This window comes from Parathielavia appendiculata, assembly GCF_033297405.1.
Source record: "Parathielavia appendiculata strain CBS 731.68 unplaced genomic scaffold N657scaffold_10, whole genome shotgun sequence".
Classification (NCBI taxonomy): Eukaryota; Fungi; Ascomycota; class Sordariomycetes; order Sordariales; family Chaetomiaceae; genus Parathielavia; species Parathielavia appendiculata.
In genome coordinates this window covers 525,503-542,293 of record NW_026944229.1, presented here as the reverse complement: position 1 = coordinate 542,293, position 16,791 = coordinate 525,503, and the positions used below count along the sequence as shown (strand labels likewise).

The window sequence follows — 16,791 nt, the reverse complement described above, 5'->3', positions numbered from 1 at the left end:
CACATCCCAATTCGGCCTCACAGCCCAAACGCAGAACCGTTCTGTCTTACACACATCACCTCAGTCGCACCATCATAAACCTATACCAATTCAGCGTCTCTCTCACGTCATCACCAACAAAGGATGGCAGACAAGTACATCATCCGTGTGACAGCCGGACCAGGCTACGACCTGGCCTCCCACGTCGAAGTGCCCGTCAACTCGCCCGCGCCAGTCCACATCTCCAGCGACCTGATCGAGGCGGACCTCAACGTCCGGATCGACAACTACCGCGGTCTGCCGCGCAATTCGCCGGCGTCTTCGCCTTACTTTGAGCGGGAGCCGCACAAGTACAACAGGGATCAGTACTCTATCGCTTTTCGGTTCCGGTTGAAGAGGCCCCAGGCTGCTGGATCTGCTCAGATTGGGGAGGTGGTTGGTGGCAAGGACGGGGAGGTGGTGGATGCTGGGCAGGGGAAGCAGCATGGGGATGAGGGAAAGAAGCAGAGTTATGGGAATTTGGACGAGCAGCAGCAGCAATCAGGTGAAGGAGACGATGCCTCGGCTGACGGCGGCGTTCTTGCAACAGACCTTCAGTTCGGCAACGACTTTGACCACCCCATCCGGGAGCGGTTGCCGCCCGGCTTCGGCACGGCCATGAACATTGTCAAATGGTGGATTGACCCCGGGTTAGAGGGCGATCCGTATGCCGACACGCCCTACCTTTACGGCCCCGCTCTCAGCTCCTTCAACGCAGTCCATGTTGGTGAGGGGGAGCAAGACGAGGAAAAGGGCGGGCTATGGTTTGAGGAGGGAGGTGATGAGGCGGGCATGGATTGGCGGAGAAAGGTGGGCGCGCCCGATGATGCCAAGCAGAGGATGAAGTGGGCGTTGAAGACGGGGAATAAAGAGATGTGGACGTGGAAGTATGGAAGGACGTATGGCGTGGATTTCTTCAATCCGTACATTGACTTCAACGAGTTTGCGTTGAGGTTGCCTGGGTTTAATCTGCCTATTATGAGGTACTGGGATGGACAAGGGTTGAGGTATGTTCCTTTTTCCCTTCTCCCTCTCTGGGTTGAGCACTCTCTTCCATTTCCCCGGCCTAGTAGGCATACAGTCAAGGACAGCTCTCACATCTTCCAGGGAACGCAAACGCTTACACAGGCTCAGATACGTTCTTCGGAACCGCTCCACTGGGCAGGTGTATCTTGTCGTGCTCTTCACGCTGCACCTCACGGAAGATGTGAATGAGGATGGCACGCTGAAGCCTGCCGCGTTGGCGGCGGCAGCTCAGGCGTCCGGGGGAAAAGGCTTGACGGGCGAAGCGCTGCCGGGGCGCGAGCCGGAACTAGAACTAGAACCTGATGAGGAAGATTTCCGCGAGGACGAAGTGCTGAGTGAGGCGAGGAGGAAGTTGTCAACAGTGGATTTGAATGGAGAGAACGGAACGACGGACGACGACATAGATTGACATCAGTATTAGGCTTCTGACTGAATGGCCTGTGATGGCCGCAATATACCACTCTCTGAACCGGTCCACATATATATATATGCCTTAAGCTGATGATAGACCAGTAATTCTGAATCGACGCTATATGCATTGTAGCACTCCAAGAAGGTCCCAGGAACCTGCCCTTTCCCCTGAGCTACGCTCTTCAAAGTTGCTACGGCTTTTGTCAGTGCGTCGTCTGTGATACGGCTTGCCAGGTAAGTATTGGGGCTGGACTTACATTGGCAAACGGACTCCCCGCCCTGACCCTGGCCCCGAACAAGACCAGCACCCACGGCACTACCGTCAGGGCGGCAGCAATACCACCCAGCAGGCCGCCTGCTCTAGCCTCTCCGAGGTTCCGGAACAACGGCCCAGTCACAAGAGGGAACGCCCCGCCCAAGACATTCCTGCAGAAGGACTGCGCCGCCAATGCCGAGGACGCATAGTTGTGGTACGTGTCGGCAAAGTAGTTGAACACGGCCAGGTAAATGGATAGAATGCCCATCGTGGCTAGCACAAGGCCAATAGCTGGGCCAATCCAGTGCGTGTTGGGCCGAAAGGCGAAGCCAAAGATGAACAGGCCGATAGGAAGGAGGGTGCTGATGATACAGGTGAAGTATAGCCTGGATTCAGGGGCTGAGGCAGGAAAATACAGGCGAAGGAAACCCCAATATCGGTCGGATCGGGAGGAGGTGGAAGCGGAAGCCGCAATAGGGCCTTTGCCGCTTGAGTCGTCGGAACAGTCGCCACCGATGATGCTGCTAGCAGCCTCGCGGGGAGCATCTGCCCATTGAGGATGGTGAAGGATTTGCTCCTGCCAGATTCCAATGGCAGTTGCGAGGAGGGCGCCGATGATGAGTGACACGAAAACGTAGCCAGCTTGTTCGAGAGACCAGCCATACACGCGCTGGAAGACCAGTGGAATGGAGCCAAAGGTAAGGTAGAGGATGCCCCATGCGAACGCCACCCATAGCGAGAAAAGGAAGACGACAGGCTCCGTGAAGAGCAGGTAAAACGGCCGTGAGACCGAGATGGCGATCATCTTCCCCAAAGCGGCCCACTCCTCATCTTCCTTTACCAGCCATCGAATGCGTCTGAGTCCGGCGACGGTGTGGCGTTGCCCCGACCTCAATCGCTTCTCGTCGTCCGAACCATCCGTGACCGACACGGCGTGAAGACTAGCCTCCTCGCCTTCGCATCGCCCGGTATCCCACACTCCAAAATACCCCTCACCCTCCAGCTTCTCATACCACATATTCAACGTCCTTGCCTTCCTCGACAAGAGCACTGACCCGCGGCTCTCCCTAAAAAACACCACCAACAACAGAATCGTCACACCGCCCATAATGACTTGGTGCCAAAACACCCACTTCCACCTCTCCCCTTCATCCCCCCACCTCTGCGCCATGACCGCCCCGACAAGCGGCCCGACGCCCGTCCCAACCAACACACTCCCGCTGAAAACCGCCATGGGGGTATTCCGTCCTTCCGCATCCCACATATCGGCAATGACCCCGCCGACCATGGTGCTGAACACCGACGCGCCGACCCCAACCAGAAACCTCGCAACCAGCATCCCCGCCAGGTTGTCCACAACCCCGCACACACCCTGAAAGACGACATACACGACCCCGGCGACGGCAAACACGGGGTAGCGGCCGTTCATCTCGGACAGCGGGGCGAGAACCATGGGCGCGAAGGCGAAGCCCAGACAGAAGGTTGTTATCCCTGCCAGGACGGCTTCGTCGGACGGGTGGTCGGACAGGGAAGCCTGGATGAGGTGTTGTGGCGGGGAGTAGGAGCCGGCGGTGTAGGCCGTCAGGAAGGTGACGAAGCAGGAGAGGGTGAAGAGGAAATATTTCCGGGAGGAAGGCCATGTTTGCGGGTTGGTATAGGGCGTCAAGTCTGGTGGTCGGGAGGGCTGACTGGGTGGTTGCTGTTGTTTGGAGGGGTGCCGGAGGGTGGTGTTGGCCTTTGGGAGGGGGGTGGTGAAGGTGAGGTAGAGGTGAGTTATCTCGGTAGTGGGGTCTGGACCGGTGTAGGTTGGTGCTGGGGCGCTGGCGTCAGAAGAGAGTAAGGACGAAACTCGTGCCGGAACCGCGGGTAGAGGGTGAGTGCGTCGTGTCCAGGGCATGATCGACGACACAGCGCGATGGGGGTGTCTTCATTGATACTATTAAGTATACAGGTGTTGACTGGAAAGCCAGCTTAAGTATGACTGCCAAACATGAAAGAGTTGGCCAGAGCAGCTTCCTGTCAAGCTCAAACACATCAAAGGGTGGGTTTGAGAGAAGGCGCACGGCTGACAGCGAGGATGCCAGAGCTTTTAGGATGGGAGGGACAACTGGGTCTCTTCATGGGGATTTCGTCGGGATTGTTATATCCGTGAAAAGATGTGCATCTTGGTGTGGAGCGCAGCAACTCAGCAACGGCGGGAAAAAAAAAAGAAGAAAGGGGGAGAAAAAGGGTTTCCGGTTGACAGCTGGTGTGGACATAAGGCAACATTGGCCTTCTTCATCTTGAAAGCTGTGCTGCTGGGTGTGTTGGACGGCCCCGCAGGAGAGCCCAAGGCAAATTCCGCAAGCATCACGGTTCGGGACTCGACGATAGATATCGTGGTCCCCCCCGCCAGTGAGAAGAGGGATCGGAAGGGGGCGGCAACTCATTTTCGAGTCCCATCTGCCCGGAGGGAAGTCAATTCCTCGTTTCTCTTGCAGGTGGGGACGACAAGGGACCAGCGGGAGGGAAGCGGATTGTATGGCGCGCTCCCGTGCGGAGGCGGATACAAGGCTTCAATCGCATCGCTGAGATGTTGATTGGCGCAGGATCAGTGGTTGAAAGTGGGTGTTGTGAAAGCGAGGCATGTCGTCACATCAAGCGCCTCCAAGCCGATGCTTCGACGTTAAACCCGACAATTACCGGTCCCACATATTGCGCCCAACCAATAGTACGTGTACATGTAGCTGCGAGCGCCAGCCCAGTGAGCCCACCCGTCCCCACCGTTGAAAGTCGGACCTACCGCACCTCGGCTGCCAGACACGGCAGGACACCAGGAACTTCAACCAAGACTGTATTTTCAGGTCCGCATACGGCAGAATGAGGACTTTTCGAACGAACCAGAAGCGCTCCCACCGCTCGGGCCGAGTTCTGATGAATTGTGCAGTTCTCCCTCCAACGCCAAATTCGACAAGCGGTTCTGGCCAACATGGCCAGATGGTCGACCGCCATCGAGTTGAAGTTGACAAGACCATGGGGCATATCCAAAATGGTATCGAGGTATGGAGGACGGTCACCGCTCAATCAGCAAGCAATTTCAGCACCGAGAAGAGACATCTCGTTTATCTCGCCATATTTACAGCATACATTTTCGCGCCAACCTCCATCAACAGTATCTCGCTAATGATCAAATGAATTGCCCGCCGACAGAACGAAGACAAGCGACATCCCGGTAGCTCACCACCGACCCTTCGTTCCCTTTCTTAACCCACCTTTTACGAGAGCGTCGGGGCGCTGGCGGCCCACGGAGCCCAGCTGTTCAGATCGACATTCGCAGTGCTGCGCTCGACTGCGCCGGGAGGAGTGCTGCCGTTGAGCAGGAAGTAGTTGATGTAGCTGGTGAGCTCCGAGTTCTGGCCGCTCGGGAACTGGCAGTGGTTGTGGCCGCCGATGAGCGAAAAGCCCATGTTGTTGGGCACGCCGTAGCTCTTGTAGATGGCGCGGCCGGCCTTCATGCAACCCGTCGTCGACACAGGGCCAAGCCAGTCGATGTTGTTCTCGAACACGGCCAGCCCGCGCGGCACGATCATGGCCGCCAGGAAGTGGTGGTCCTGCGGGATCGTCGTAATGGACCGCACGTACGGGTCAAAGTTCTTGGAGAACCACGGGTTCTCGCCGACGATCTGCTGCGCCGTCTGGATGTTGGCGCCTTGCGACTTCTGCTGGTCGCTGATGCGCCAGCACGCGGCACCGCCGGCCCCGGACTCCTGCGGGATCGTGAGCGCGATGCGGTTGACGAAGGCACCCGTGACGAAAGCGCCCTTGCCGTTGCGCGAGCAGCCCGTCACGCCGAGCCGCTTGGTGTCGATGCCCGACGACGCCGCCCCGACAAGCTCCAGCCCGTCAATCAGCCGGTCTACGCCCCACGCCCACGCCGTGAGCGAGCCGGCCGAGTGGCCGCTGCCAAAGAGGTCGTAAAACTTGCCACGACCGCGCGACCCGCCGCCCGACTGCGCGCCGAACTCGTCGTTGTTGAAGGTGATGGTGGCCACGTTGCTCGGGATGGGGATCGAGGCGCCGCCGATGCCGATGATGGCCGGGAAGGGGCCGCTGCCCGACGGCTTGCGGATCGAGGCCGTGAATGAGATGGTTTTGCTGCCCACCGTCACCCGGACCGTGATACCGGTTCCACTCATCGACGCCTCGACCTTGTCCGGCGGCGGCGGGTACGTGCCGAGCTCGTACTGCTGCATGATCTTGCTGATCTCGGCCCGCCGGCACTCGAAGTCGGCCTTGGTCGTGACTTTGGTGCCCCCCGCTGTCGTGAACGGGTCTGGGAGCTTGGCTACGTTGACAGTTGGGTAGCTGTTCTGAGTCGAGCACGTCTGGCGCTCAAAGACCTCGTTCGCGGGCGCGGCCACGGCAAACGCCGCGCCGGCCAACAAGAGGGCTGAAGCCAGATGGACCATTGTAATGTCTGGGAAGTTCAGAGCTTCGTTCAGCAACGCAGTGGTATGGACTCGACAACGGACGTGTCCCTCGCGGTCATTCCGATCTTGACCGGACTTTATACGAACGGCGCGCCCTTGCGCCTGGCCCCGTGATACTCTCCGGCCTCGTTGCTTTCTTCCGAACCATATTGAATCATGGGCTCATCTCATATTGGGCCGTTCACAATAGCCAGCATCCTCGTTTCCACCGAGCCGCTGACGGAAGGGACGGAGCCGGCGAAGAAGCCTTGCAGTCTCTGGATATTGTGGCGGATTGAAACATTCCCCGCATTTCTTTCGTCTCGGTGCTCCGTACTGCAACCGCGGAGGGATCCCGTGCTCGAGGCCGAGTGGCCATGGTTGGTCGTCGTGGAAAGCAAGTGTTTGTGCTGTCCAGCGAAAACAGGTGGCGGCTGAAAAGCCAGCACCAAGTGCCTTTGCCTTGGCACTTTGGATGATCCGCTCGCTCAGCGTCAGCGCAAGCCCTGTGATTCCAGGTCAAGACTGGGGCAGCTTCGGATAATATGGGTATTTGCCGGTCCTCCGCTGATCAGACACGGTCCCTACGTCTTCGGGTCCTATTTTGACCGCCGATTGGTACGGTCGACTGGAGACTGCCGAATGCAGCCACGGCATCCGGGCCCCGGACTGAGTGGCGACGTAATTGGAGATGTTCTGTGGAACTTCTCTACCATTTTCATTCTGCCTCTCTTTCTTTGTCGATGTTCATAGGTGGGAAAACTCTTAGGTCGCGGATATTACACTGCGGCCTCAAACTGGTCATGTCAGAGGCGTTTCTTCAGGCGGAGATCTCCAACCCTCAAAGGAGGCTCAGGGTTTGTACCCTGATCGTTCCCCTTCGCCTGTGCCTGTTCTGGCACCCGGACAGTGCAGCATTTCACGGCTCTCAGCTCAGCCTGTAGCCATGGGGCAAAACTCTCAGCCCGATAGGTTTCGCGCTTTATTCGTTGTTGTCATGGTCAGCCACGGAAAACCTACGTACCTACTGTGGTACTAGACGTAAGGGGCACTGATTCGACATGTTTTGCTGCCAAGGTACTGGCGGCTGCAAGGTGACTTCAACGTCGCGGCAAAAATGTGCCATCCCACATCGGAGGTTTCAAAGTGCCAAGCACCTACTCCAGAATGGGCTGCTGGGCAATTGATGCCCCGGCATATTACACGACTCACTGACATGGTCGTTTCCCCTTCAATGGAGATGCCCACTATTCCCACGTGCCGCAGCAGGGTCAGTACATTATTTCTCAACCATTTCAGCTTTTAGGGCTTCCCATAAGCCACACCATAACTGTCCTTTGCACCAACGATACCACACCATACATATTGAATCGAACTGATGAGCGGCGCAGACTGCGGGCAACTCAAGAGCCAGGCATGGGTGTTGTTGGTGCACGGAGAAGCGCTGTCTGTTCAAGTGCTGGCCACCTGTCCGCAGCTGCTCTACAGCAGAGGTGCAAGGCTGCAAGCCCACCCACATCTTTTCTGCACACTGGCTGTAGGATCTTTCCACAATCTTCAATCATCACCACCACTGCATAATGAGGACCATGTCAATCACCTAGCTCTGCATCCTCTGCGCATCTCTCACTGTCGCAATTGGTAGTTTGTTCTTATTGTTCATGATGCATTCCCAATCATGACATCACAGTTCCTAGCGGAACTGATGGTCGCTGGTTGTGGCCAGCTGAGAGTGAGACAAGTTGTTCTTGGGCACAGCTGCGTTGCTAAGCAGTCCATTTGATTAACTATGTACATATAACAATAAGCCACTTACGTTAGAACGAAATGGTTTACTACTGTGGTTTGAAAACTTGGCCTGGTGCAGTACGCTGTGTGCAGTGAGTCTTTGAGCCACCTCCTCTAAATGTAGGATTAGGGCACTCTATTTTCAAGCATAAATGGAAGTACCTCGCTCTGGCCTTCCTTCCCAGCTCTCATCATATTCAGCTTCTACACTTCATACAACTTGAGCTAACGTTCTCGACGCCTGAAAATCTACCCGTCTGAGTCAGCATGGAGACTGCTCCAGGGCATCTTGTCAGCCACGGCAACCGGATATCAGCGACATTCATCATGGAAGACGGCAATCAATTTGTTCAATGCAAACATCGAACCTAGTGTGGAGGCCTCCACCTCCCCGGTTTGCGTACTCAGCTTGCGCGGCTCGCAACTCGATTACGAAGGCGATATTGGACCGACCGGACGATTTCGAGCTCAGGTTAGGAATGGCACTACAATCAAAGGAACCTTTGAAGTTGGACAAACATTCGAATCCACTTCTAACGTCAATGGCTCTGGGTATTGGGTGTCGTATTGAGGTACGTTAATTCCGTCAATCCAGTGGGCTCAGTCCCGTCTCTAATGTATCCTCGAATAGAGGCGGTGAGAAAATTGTCACGCTGGAAACAAACCGGTCAATTGCGGCACAGGGTCTGTCTCTAACCATCGTTTGGCAAGACTGGCAAAACAGCTGGGGACCAGGGGATGTGTGCGAAGGGCAAGGGTACGTTTGTTTGCTTTACTCGGCAGTGCGCCTCGGTGCAGGTTTCTGTCCATAACTCATGGTTTTTCCTGTACTGTTATGCGAATGCAGAAGCCACTACAATACTAGGTACAATCCCATTGAGCTGCTGGCACGCACAATCAACACAGGAGTAATAGTCCGTGTGTCAAAGCCCCACCAGTTGCTGAACCAGCGCGCCCTTAGGGTTCCAGCGAACACATCAGTCCCGCTACTCTGTCTCATTGAGTTGAGCTGGTGGCTGCCTTGACGCCGGATTAGGGAAGCTTGACAGAGATGACGAAGCTGGGTTTGAACCGCCAAAGCTGAGGGAAGTGGACCGAACTGTGAATTGTAGAGGCTGAATGGTCTGGAGCAGAGCTTAGGTGCTTGAGCTTATTAGCCGAAGGTGTTGAGATCCCCGTTGTATCTCGGGCGATTATCCGTACTCGATGCTCGTCAGGGAGGATAAATCGCCGACCTTAGTTAGCAGGCGGTAAAGGTGCTGCCTCGGCCACTTGACACCCCGTCGCCAATAAAACGAAGGGATAAGGTACCTTACCTACATTGCGACTACCAAACAGGCAGCTTCGGAATAAGCGTAAAATGCCCGGTTAATTAACCATCTGGCTGCGTCGTACGCCCATCTTATACTCTATTACATATCCTACCTTTATCCCACACCCCAGAATCGCACTTGCTCGTACACTCAAACCTTGAGGTTTCTCCTCATCATTAACCATGGTCCTCCTGCTCTTGGCTGGCTTAACTGTGCTCACCCGGTGGGCCCTCGCCCACGGTGGGCTAGCCAACTACACCGTAGGGGAGACGTGGTACAGAGGGTTCGTAAAGCCATCATCATTCAAGTAGACGCCTGATCAGATGAGAATAGCCAGAAACAACAGTATTCAAGCGTCCCAAGCCTCCGATCCCCAAGCCCCCCGTCCACTTTCTGGTGTTCTGTAAGGTTGCAGTACAAGTACGTACACTAATCAGAAGCGTTCCGGTCCCAGCTACGATCCCTCCACCCCAACCTCGGAGCAGCTCGGCCAGCCATGGATGGTCCAGCGCCAGTGGGCCTCGATCGACCCCATCTTCTCCGTCACGGACCGGCACATAGCCTGCAACAACCCGGGCACGTCCCCGCCCTCGTACATCCCCCTGCGCGCTGGCAACACCATCACGGCCGTCTACTGGTACTGGCTGCACCCTGTGGGACCCATGTCGGTCTGGCTGGCGCGGTGCGAGACGGGCGACTGCCGAGACGAGGACGTGAACGAGGTCGCGTGGTTCAAGATCTGGGAGGCGGGTCTGCTTGAGGGGCCCAACCTGGCTGAGGGGACGTGGTACCAGAAGTGGTTCCAGCGCTGGGATGGGAGCCCCGCGCTGTGGCCCGTCAGGATCCCGGCGGGTCTGAAGGGTGGGCCGTACATGATACGGCATGAGATCTTGTCGATCCATGTCGAGAGGAAGCCGCAGTTCTATCCCGAATGTGCCCACTTGAATGTGACGGGGGGCGGGGAGCTGGAGCCGCCGAGGGAGTATTTGGTGAAGTTTCCCGGAGCATATGCTGAAGATGGTGAGTCGTGCCGGCTTTGACGGAGGATGGAATGGTGCTGATGGGGGACAGATCCGTCAATTTTCATCGATATCTACTCAGAGGAGAATGCCAACAAAACGGTAAGTGCGGTAGGGTGGCTTTATGGAAGAAGCTGACAGATGTAGGACTACGCAGTTCCCGGAGGGCCAATATGGGATGGGTGAGTATTTTTCAGTCCTTAGGCGGTTTAGGGGCTGACGATAGATAGATTTGGCGTGGTTGACAAGTTCTGCGTTGGATGCTAACATGAAGCCAGAGCGAGCTGGCATTTATCGCAAATATGGATCATCTCAAAGCATGTACATCAAAAGCAAAGAAAGCACTGGCGTGAGGAGTCCTCATCACCTCACCCGGGCCGCTCATTCCTCCACCTCCTTAGACCCCACCCTCCAATCGCCTCAAAGCGTCCTCCCTGAAGTTGTCCACCGCCACCAACCCACCGCCCTTCCTCTTCATCCTCCTATCTCGCCCCTTCCACTCTGCAGCTTCACCCATCTCCTCCCCACCACCACCAGTCCAAACCCCACCCCCGACCAAAGCCTTAAACTTCCCACCCCTCGCCACCAACTCCTCATAACCCCCTTGCTCAACCACAACCCCACCCTCGATCATAACTACCCGATCCGCAATCTTCATCATCTCCTTGCTATGCGTGACCACAACGACCGCCATCCTCCACCCGTTGTGGCCCTGCCGCTCCCTCCCAGCCTCCACTACTAACATCTGGACAACCCTCCTCACCTCGGCCGCCGCCTGCGCGTCGAGCGCGCTGGTCGGCTCGTCGAGCACCAACACACGCGGCCGGTGTGCCAGCGCGCGCGCGATGCACAGCCGCTGCGCCTGGCCCCCCGAAACGGCCAGCCCCCCTTCGCCGAGGGGCGTGTCGTACCCCTGGGACAGGGACACGATGAAGTCGTGGATGTTGGCTTGCTTCGCGGCAAGGATGATGTTAGATTCGGCGTGCAACGGGGAGGCGTCGTGTAGGCCGTAGGTGAGGTTGGCGCGGACGGTGGTCGGGAAGAGGAAGGGGGTTTGCGGTACGTAGGCGATGTGGGTGCGTAGGGATGGGGTGTGCAGACTGGTTGCGGGGAAGGAGGCGTAGGTTAGGGCCGTGGAGTGGTTGGATGGGTGGCTGAGGGATACGGGGTGGGAGTTGAGGCTTCGCGGCGCTGTCAGGGACTCAGGGATGGGAGATATTTGTTGCTTGGAAAAGGGCGAGAAAGTAGTGGAGGTGCTAGGATCGGTAACGGGTTCGTACAGGCGCATGAGGAGGCTGGCAATCGTGGATTTGCCGCACCCTGAGGCGCCTACGATGGCGGTGCAAGTGCCGGCGTCAATTTGAAGGTTGATGTTGCGCAGGACCAGGGTCTGGGGAGCGCCCGGGTATGCGAACCGGAGGTTGGTCATGCGGATGGGAAGAGGGGTCAGCAACCGCCTCTCGCCCTCCGCCTCATGGCTCGCGGTGTGTGAGAGGTTGGCGTAATAAAGCATTTGCACGGCTGTCGCTTTGGCAGCGGCAATCTGAGGGACGTTGCCGAGCATGCTGACCGCGGTGCCGAGCGAGATTAGCAGCAGGTTCATGACTCTGATGACGTCGGTCACGGAGGTAAGTCCCTCGCTCAGGACCTTTGCCCCGTAGAAGAAAACCAGGGCTGTCAGAAAGTACGAGATTGACAGGTGCAACCCGTAGAACAGGCCAATGAAGCCGGCACGTTTCATGCCGAGGTGGTAGGCAGCCGACGCAGACCGGGTGTGCTTGTCAGCGAAGTAGTGCTCCATGGTCAGGGCGCGGACGACCTTGATGTTGGCAAAGGTCTCGTTGAAGATGGCGCTCGTGGAGGCAGCGGCCTCGTCACAGATGGCCTCCCACTTGTCGCTCATGTACGAGTTGGCTCGTGTCGCTGCGAATGCCACAGGGAGTCCCGCCAGTGTGACAAGGGTGAGATCCCACCGGATGGCCAGCGCCCAAACCAGCGAAGCAGAGATCATGATGGTGACGGTGAGGAGGATGGGAACAAACATGCCAACAACCTTGCGCATCTCCTCAGCGTTGCGGTCGAGGCACTGCGTAATGCGGCTGGGGGAGTGGCTAGCCTTATCGAACCACGACTTGGGCTGGCTGAGGATGCGTTTGATGGCCTCGGCGCGGAGCGTGTTGATCCATTGCTGAGCCGCCTTCTCCATGAAGAAGTAGCCAAAGAAGGTTGCGCTGGCGTCAACGACAGCAATGACAGCGAGAAGACCGGCCCATTTCGACACGGAGCTCTCCTGTCCCTTCACAACCCAGAACTCCCCAATAAGGTTGGCGAAGAAAAAGGAGAAAACAGGGTTGCACGCCGCGATCAGGAGACACAGCAGTATGCCGAGGACCAATTGCACCTTGCCGCTCTTATCCAGGTTCGGCCAGACCGTTTGTAGTATGACCGTGAGGGAGGGTAGCTGCTTCCCCCTGGATGGCTTGTCCCGGTCCTTGCGCTTAGCAAGACGCTCGAGAAAGAACAGCTCAAGAGAATCGAGGGAGGCCTGGCCATCTGCATCCAAGTGTTCCAGAGCTCTGCGCGCATTGAGAGTTCTACTCTCCTGCACTTTCAAGCCCCGCTGAGTGACAATGTTGATGCTCGGTGTTCGACTCAGTCTGCGGGAAGAAGAACGATCGAGGGCCGTCTTACGCGATTCGGTTTGGTGTACCAATCTGTGGGAGACTGCTCGATTGAAGGCTCCCCTTTGGGACACTGAGCGACCGAGCCCAAGGCCGGCGCCGGCTGCGTTTCCCCTGATTGAGATTCGTCGGACCAGCCCAATGGACATTGGTCGGCTGTCAACAAATGCGCTGCGGAGGAACTTGGCGTACTGGGCCTCCTGAACGGGTTTGTCAAAGTGAACGCTGGAATCAGACTCGCTGTCGCTCGACATTGAGGCTCTCGATGAGGCATCGTCTGAAGAGGCGATCAACGACGCAAAGAGCCCACTCTCGTCCGCCGTAATGTCCCGTTTGAGCCCCTTTTGAACGATTGAGCCGTCTGCCATGACATAAACGTACTCATCGTCCTCGATATGCCCAACCTCATGCGTGATGATGATCGTAGTTTTGCCCTTCCGCCAGATCCGGATGGCCTCCATGATCAGATTCCTGCTGGCAGGGTCGAGACCGCTAGTGAGTTCGTCGAGAATCAGCACAGGTGGATCACGAAGCCTCGCCCGAGCAAGCGCCAGACGCTGTTTCTGCCCGCCGCTGAGACTATAGCCGCCCGGACCAATGACCGTGTTGACTCCGTCCGGCATGCTGGCGATGGTCGACTGAAGAAGGGCCATACTGCAGGCGTCTTGGATGGATTTTGATGAGACACTGTCGGGGTTCGCTGCACCAAACGCGACGTTCTGGCGAAAGGTGCCGTTGAAGAGGATGCTGGATTGCTGGATCAAGGTGACGCTCCGGCGGAGCCAGTCGAGGTCAACGGTCGTAATCGGGTTGCCGTCCATGGTGATCTGTCCAGTCAGGGGCTCGTAGAGGCGCACAAGGAGGTTTCCCAGCGTGCTCTTGCCAGAGCCACTCCTGCCGACGACGAAGGTGAGCTGCCCAGCCTCAAACCGGAGACAAGATGGCTTGAGAACCGTCTTGGACGGGTTAGCCGGATACGCGAAGCTGACCTGTTGCTGTCGGTCAGTGTCATATCCGGCCATTAGTACACGCAGCACTCACATTGCTCATCCTGATATCCCCCAGACACTTTGAGGGTTTCCTCCAACCGCTGGCTTCGTCTGCCTCCCCATTTTCTCCCTCCTTCACCAGCTCACGAAGCAACTGACCTGCAGCCATGCCCTTTGCAAGAACAAGCCAGTGAGGACCGAGCGTCTCAATCGCCTGAAACGCAGTCCGCACGGCATAGAATGTCGTCAGCGCATTTCCCGGGGTGAGCTGTCCCTTGCCCACCAAAAGCACGGCAACGTAAAACCCCAGCACAAATAGCATGATCATCCACAGCTTGACATAGCTCATCTGCGCGCAGTTGCAGAGGGCCTGCCTCGTGTAATACCTCGCTGACCTTCGAATTGCCGAAATGAACTGAAACGCCTCGTGATCCGCGCCAGCGTACACCTTGACGAGGTCGATGGCGGTGGTGGCGGCCGTGACGTGCTTAGCGGCCTGCGCGAGCTCCCTCTTCTGCCCCTCGATCGCCGGGTCGAGGAAGCGGCTGATGCCCCAGAGGATGAGCGCCGAGGGGACGCCGGTGGCGAGCATGATCAGCGTCAGCTTGAACGAGGAGACAAACGCCACGACGATGCAGGCGCCAAACACAAACACATCGCAGACAAGGTAGCCCAGCATTTGGGACGTGGCTGTCTGCAGCTCTCTGGTTTGCCTGAGAACGAGACGTCCATGTCAGCACCATCTCCCCTTCACATCCTCTAAAAAAAATAAAAAAAAAAAAAAAAAAAAAAAAAGGGAACTTACCTCTGCACCCTTGTCATCAACCCACTCAACCCTTCGGGCCTCTGTTCGAACCACCCCATCCTCCTCCCCAGCAACCTCCCATAAACCTCCTCTCTCGCCGTCCTCGCTCTGAGTTCTCCACCGATCACCCAGGTCGCCACATCGACGGTTGAGGACAGCCAGACCCCGACCCCCAGCACACACATCCACAACGCCCACCGCGAGATCTGGGAAAGGAACTCGCCGGGCGGGAGAAGGCCTGATCCAAAGCGGGATATGACGTCGAAGATTCTGCCGATGAGGATGGCATAGACTGTGCGGCCGGCCGCTTCGACTGCGGCCGCGATGAGGGCGAGGACGAGCAGGGGGATATGTCGCCGAGATGTGAAGGTGAATAAGTGCTTGAAGGTTGACTTGGTCGGCGTCGTGGGAGGTAGGGAGGTTGGTGAGGCGGGATGCTCCAGTTGGAGGACGCTGTTGTGGTTTGATGGGGCCGCCTTCGCGAGCCAGGGTTGTTTCTGGCTATCCCGTACCGAGGAGGCCATGGTGATTGAGTCTTGGACGGTCTTGTTCGTGGAGAGGCTTGTTTGTTTAAAGAGAGGATGACTGGTGTCCGGGTAACGAAGGGATTTTTGGTGATTGACGAGTGGTGAGTCGTTGTATGGGCGTCATTGAAATGGTTGAGGTCGAGAAGTTGGATAAAGCGATCCGTAGATGCGAGAGATATATGGGAGGAGTTGCAACTCCAGGATAACGACAAACCTTCCATACTGAGAATTGTTCCTGGTCATCGGCGCACCTCGTGGTAGCTATTCTTAGTGGTGCGGGAAGCTTTTGTTCGGCCTTAGTATTGTCCTCGACACTTGCCGGGGTCAAACATGAGAACAATGCTAAGGGGCTGAAAGGAAACATTCCAGATAGAGAGCGGATCGAAGGTGCCGGAATCACATCTCATTGGAGGGTAAAACGAAACTTGCTCAAGATGGGATGGAATTATCAGGCGCTAGATTTCGAGGCTTCGGCTTTCTCTTTTTGGGCCTGTTCATAGATCCAGTCGTTCAAACCTAGCCGATTCCTGAGGAGGGTCAGCATCTCGAACCTGTAACCGAACAACAACGACAGGGTATTACCTCGCAATCTCGACAGCATAAAATTGCATCCTCGGTACTGCGGACTGTCAGCATGCGCTTCTCCATCCAATAGCCTGCTACCCTCCTGTGGCCGAGCACCTCACGCACCGAAAATGGTTTCCTTCTCGCCATACTCCCACTTCGGATTCGCGCGCAACATGGTGCCAAAGTTGTAGTCGTCGACCTTCTTCTCATAAACCATCATGAAGTTGCGCCACCGCTCCTTGCCCTCCTTGCTCTTCATCTTGTCCTCGTCGATAGTCTCGGACGGGTCGAACTCAGGGAAATCGCGCTTGAGGTGCTCGTAAATCTCGTCGTCCAGCTTGGTCAGGCGCAGTGACGAGCCTTTGATCTTCTCGAGGATGGACCAATAGGTCTGCATGTGCTGGACGACCTTGACGGCGAACTGCTTCTCGATCTGCGAAGGGCGTTGTCAGCAACCAGGAATTGTGTGCTTGGCGGAGCTCAACACAAAAGGGGTCGCACATCCTCAAGATTGTCCGCCTCTTCAGCGTTGAAGGTTTTTGGGGCTTGCGCCGACATGGTGATGGCTGAGGGCTACTAGACAGGAGCTAGAAGAGGTCTGGCAGTTTCGCTGTGACCAAATGCGCCAAGCGCTCTGCCTGAAGATGCGATATCGAATGTCTGGTGGGGTGAGGGGTGGTTATCGTGGGGCGCTTCCTTATCGATAATAGCGTTGGGTAATCCAACCTCCACCTGGACAAAAAAAAAGACACACCAAAAAGCGTCACCCCAGAATTCAATGGTCAGAAACATCAGTAGATCATGGCCGAACTGAATGATCTCAATTGCAAACTGATTCCCAGTCATAGCGCCTTCTAGTTCCAAGCAATCCTTGAAGATCTGAGGGATGTTGTCAACCCAGGCATTGATAGTCTCTTGCTTAACTGCTGCCCAGCCCTCTTCG

General features: G+C 56.6%; 7 protein-coding genes across 7 annotated transcripts; 3 read left to right on the top strand and 4 right to left on the bottom strand.

Moving 5' to 3' along the window:
* Positions 1 to 123: 123 nt before the first annotated feature.
* On the top strand, positions 124 to 1,519 carry N657DRAFT_600150 (DUF1769-domain-containing protein; the record flags this gene model as incomplete). Its single annotated transcript, XM_062790070.1, has 3 exons — positions 124 to 414; positions 511 to 1,025; positions 1,126 to 1,519. The coding sequence occupies 3 exons, from the start codon at positions 124 to 126 to the stop codon at positions 1,451 to 1,453; spliced, it is 1,134 nt and encodes a 377-aa protein (XP_062645708.1). The 3' UTR covers positions 1,454 to 1,519.
* On the bottom strand, positions 1,417 to 3,902 carry N657DRAFT_647443 (MFS general substrate transporter). Its single transcript, XM_062793311.1, has 2 exons — positions 1,713 to 3,902; positions 1,417 to 1,646 (listed from the first exon to the last, which is right to left on the bottom strand). The coding sequence occupies exons 1-2, from the start codon at positions 3,606 to 3,608 to the stop codon at positions 1,638 to 1,640; spliced, it is 1,905 nt and encodes a 634-aa protein (XP_062645707.1). The 5' UTR covers positions 3,609 to 3,902; the 3' UTR covers positions 1,417 to 1,637.
* Positions 3,903 to 4,503: 601 nt separating this feature from the next.
* Positions 4,504 to 4,925, top strand: N657DRAFT_101572 (uncharacterized protein). The gene has a single exon (XM_062785726.1). The coding sequence runs from the start codon at positions 4,571 to 4,573 to the stop codon at positions 4,883 to 4,885; it is 315 nt and encodes a 104-aa protein (XP_062645706.1). The 5' UTR covers positions 4,504 to 4,570; the 3' UTR covers positions 4,886 to 4,925.
* N657DRAFT_647442 (carbohydrate esterase family 15 protein) lies at positions 4,788 to 6,347 on the bottom strand. The gene has a single exon (XM_062793310.1). It carries the CDS (start codon positions 6,157 to 6,159, stop codon positions 4,966 to 4,968), a length of 1,194 nt encoding a protein of 397 aa, XP_062645705.1. The 5' UTR covers positions 6,160 to 6,347; the 3' UTR covers positions 4,788 to 4,965.
* A 2,991-nt stretch (positions 6,348 to 9,338) lies between these two features.
* On the top strand, positions 9,339 to 10,625 carry N657DRAFT_647439 (lytic polysaccharide monooxygenase). The gene is made up of 5 exons (XM_062793309.1): positions 9,339 to 9,543; positions 9,715 to 10,280; positions 10,332 to 10,381; positions 10,427 to 10,461; positions 10,510 to 10,625. Exons 1-5 carry the CDS (start codon positions 9,443 to 9,445, stop codon positions 10,544 to 10,546), a joined length of 789 nt encoding a protein of 262 aa, XP_062645704.1. The 5' UTR covers positions 9,339 to 9,442; the 3' UTR covers positions 10,547 to 10,625.
* On the bottom strand, positions 10,519 to 15,594 carry N657DRAFT_600139 (P-loop containing nucleoside triphosphate hydrolase protein). The gene is made up of 3 exons (XM_062790069.1): positions 14,755 to 15,594; positions 14,002 to 14,662; positions 10,519 to 13,949 (listed from the first exon to the last, which is right to left on the bottom strand). Exons 1-3 carry the CDS (start codon positions 15,276 to 15,278, stop codon positions 10,677 to 10,679), a joined length of 4,458 nt encoding a protein of 1,485 aa, XP_062645703.1. The 5' UTR covers positions 15,279 to 15,594; the 3' UTR covers positions 10,519 to 10,676.
* A 128-nt stretch (positions 15,595 to 15,722) lies between these two features.
* N657DRAFT_691883 (DUF757-domain-containing protein) lies at positions 15,723 to 16,498 on the bottom strand. The gene is made up of 4 exons (XM_062797129.1): positions 16,350 to 16,498; positions 15,972 to 16,281; positions 15,864 to 15,900; positions 15,723 to 15,808 (listed from the first exon to the last, which is right to left on the bottom strand). Exons 1-4 carry the CDS (start codon positions 16,404 to 16,406, stop codon positions 15,730 to 15,732), a joined length of 483 nt encoding a protein of 160 aa, XP_062645702.1. The 5' UTR covers positions 16,407 to 16,498; the 3' UTR covers positions 15,723 to 15,729.
* Positions 16,499 to 16,791: the final 293 nt, after the last annotated feature.

Excerpts from the sequence above, each read along its gene's own strand:
- N657DRAFT_691883 (XM_062797129.1), bottom strand. The coding sequence starts at position 16,406 with ATGTCGGCGCAAGCCCCAAAAACCTTCAACGCTGAAGAGGCGGACAAT. Across the intron at positions 16,282-16,349 it reads AGGCGGACAATCTTGAGGAT|ATCGAGAAGCAGTTCGCCGT; the intron begins GTGCGACCCCTT and ends CGCCCTTCGCAG. Across the intron at positions 15,901-15,971 it reads CGAGAAGGAAACCATTTTCG|TACCGAGGATGCAATTTTAT; the intron begins GTGCGTGAGGTG and ends GACAGTCCGCAG.
- N657DRAFT_647443 (XM_062793311.1), bottom strand. The coding sequence starts at position 3,608 with ATGCCCTGGACACGACGCACTCACCCTCTACCCGCGGTTCCGGCACGA.
- N657DRAFT_647442 (XM_062793310.1), bottom strand. The coding sequence starts at position 6,159 with ATGGTCCATCTGGCTTCAGCCCTCTTGTTGGCCGGCGCGGCGTTTGCC.
- N657DRAFT_101572 (XM_062785726.1), top strand. The coding sequence starts at position 4,571 with ATGAGGACTTTTCGAACGAACCAGAAGCGCTCCCACCGCTCGGGCCGA.
- N657DRAFT_647439 (XM_062793309.1), top strand. The coding sequence starts at position 9,443 with ATGGTCCTCCTGCTCTTGGCTGGCTTAACTGTGCTCACCCGGTGGGCC. Across the intron at positions 10,281-10,331 it reads CGGAGCATATGCTGAAGATG|ATCCGTCAATTTTCATCGAT; the intron begins GTGAGTCGTGCC and ends GATGGGGGACAG. Across the intron at positions 10,382-10,426 it reads AGGAGAATGCCAACAAAACG|GACTACGCAGTTCCCGGAGG; the intron begins GTAAGTGCGGTA and ends TGACAGATGTAG.
- N657DRAFT_600139 (XM_062790069.1), bottom strand. The coding sequence starts at position 15,278 with ATGGCCTCCTCGGTACGGGATAGCCAGAAACAACCCTGGCTCGCGAAG. Across the intron at positions 14,663-14,754 it reads TTGATGACAAGGGTGCAGAG|GCAAACCAGAGAGCTGCAGA; the intron begins GTAAGTTCCCTT and ends TCTCGTTCTCAG. Across the intron at positions 13,950-14,001 it reads GGGATATCAGGATGAGCAAT|GTCAGCTTCGCGTATCCGGC; the intron begins GTGAGTGCTGCG and ends CGACAGCAACAG.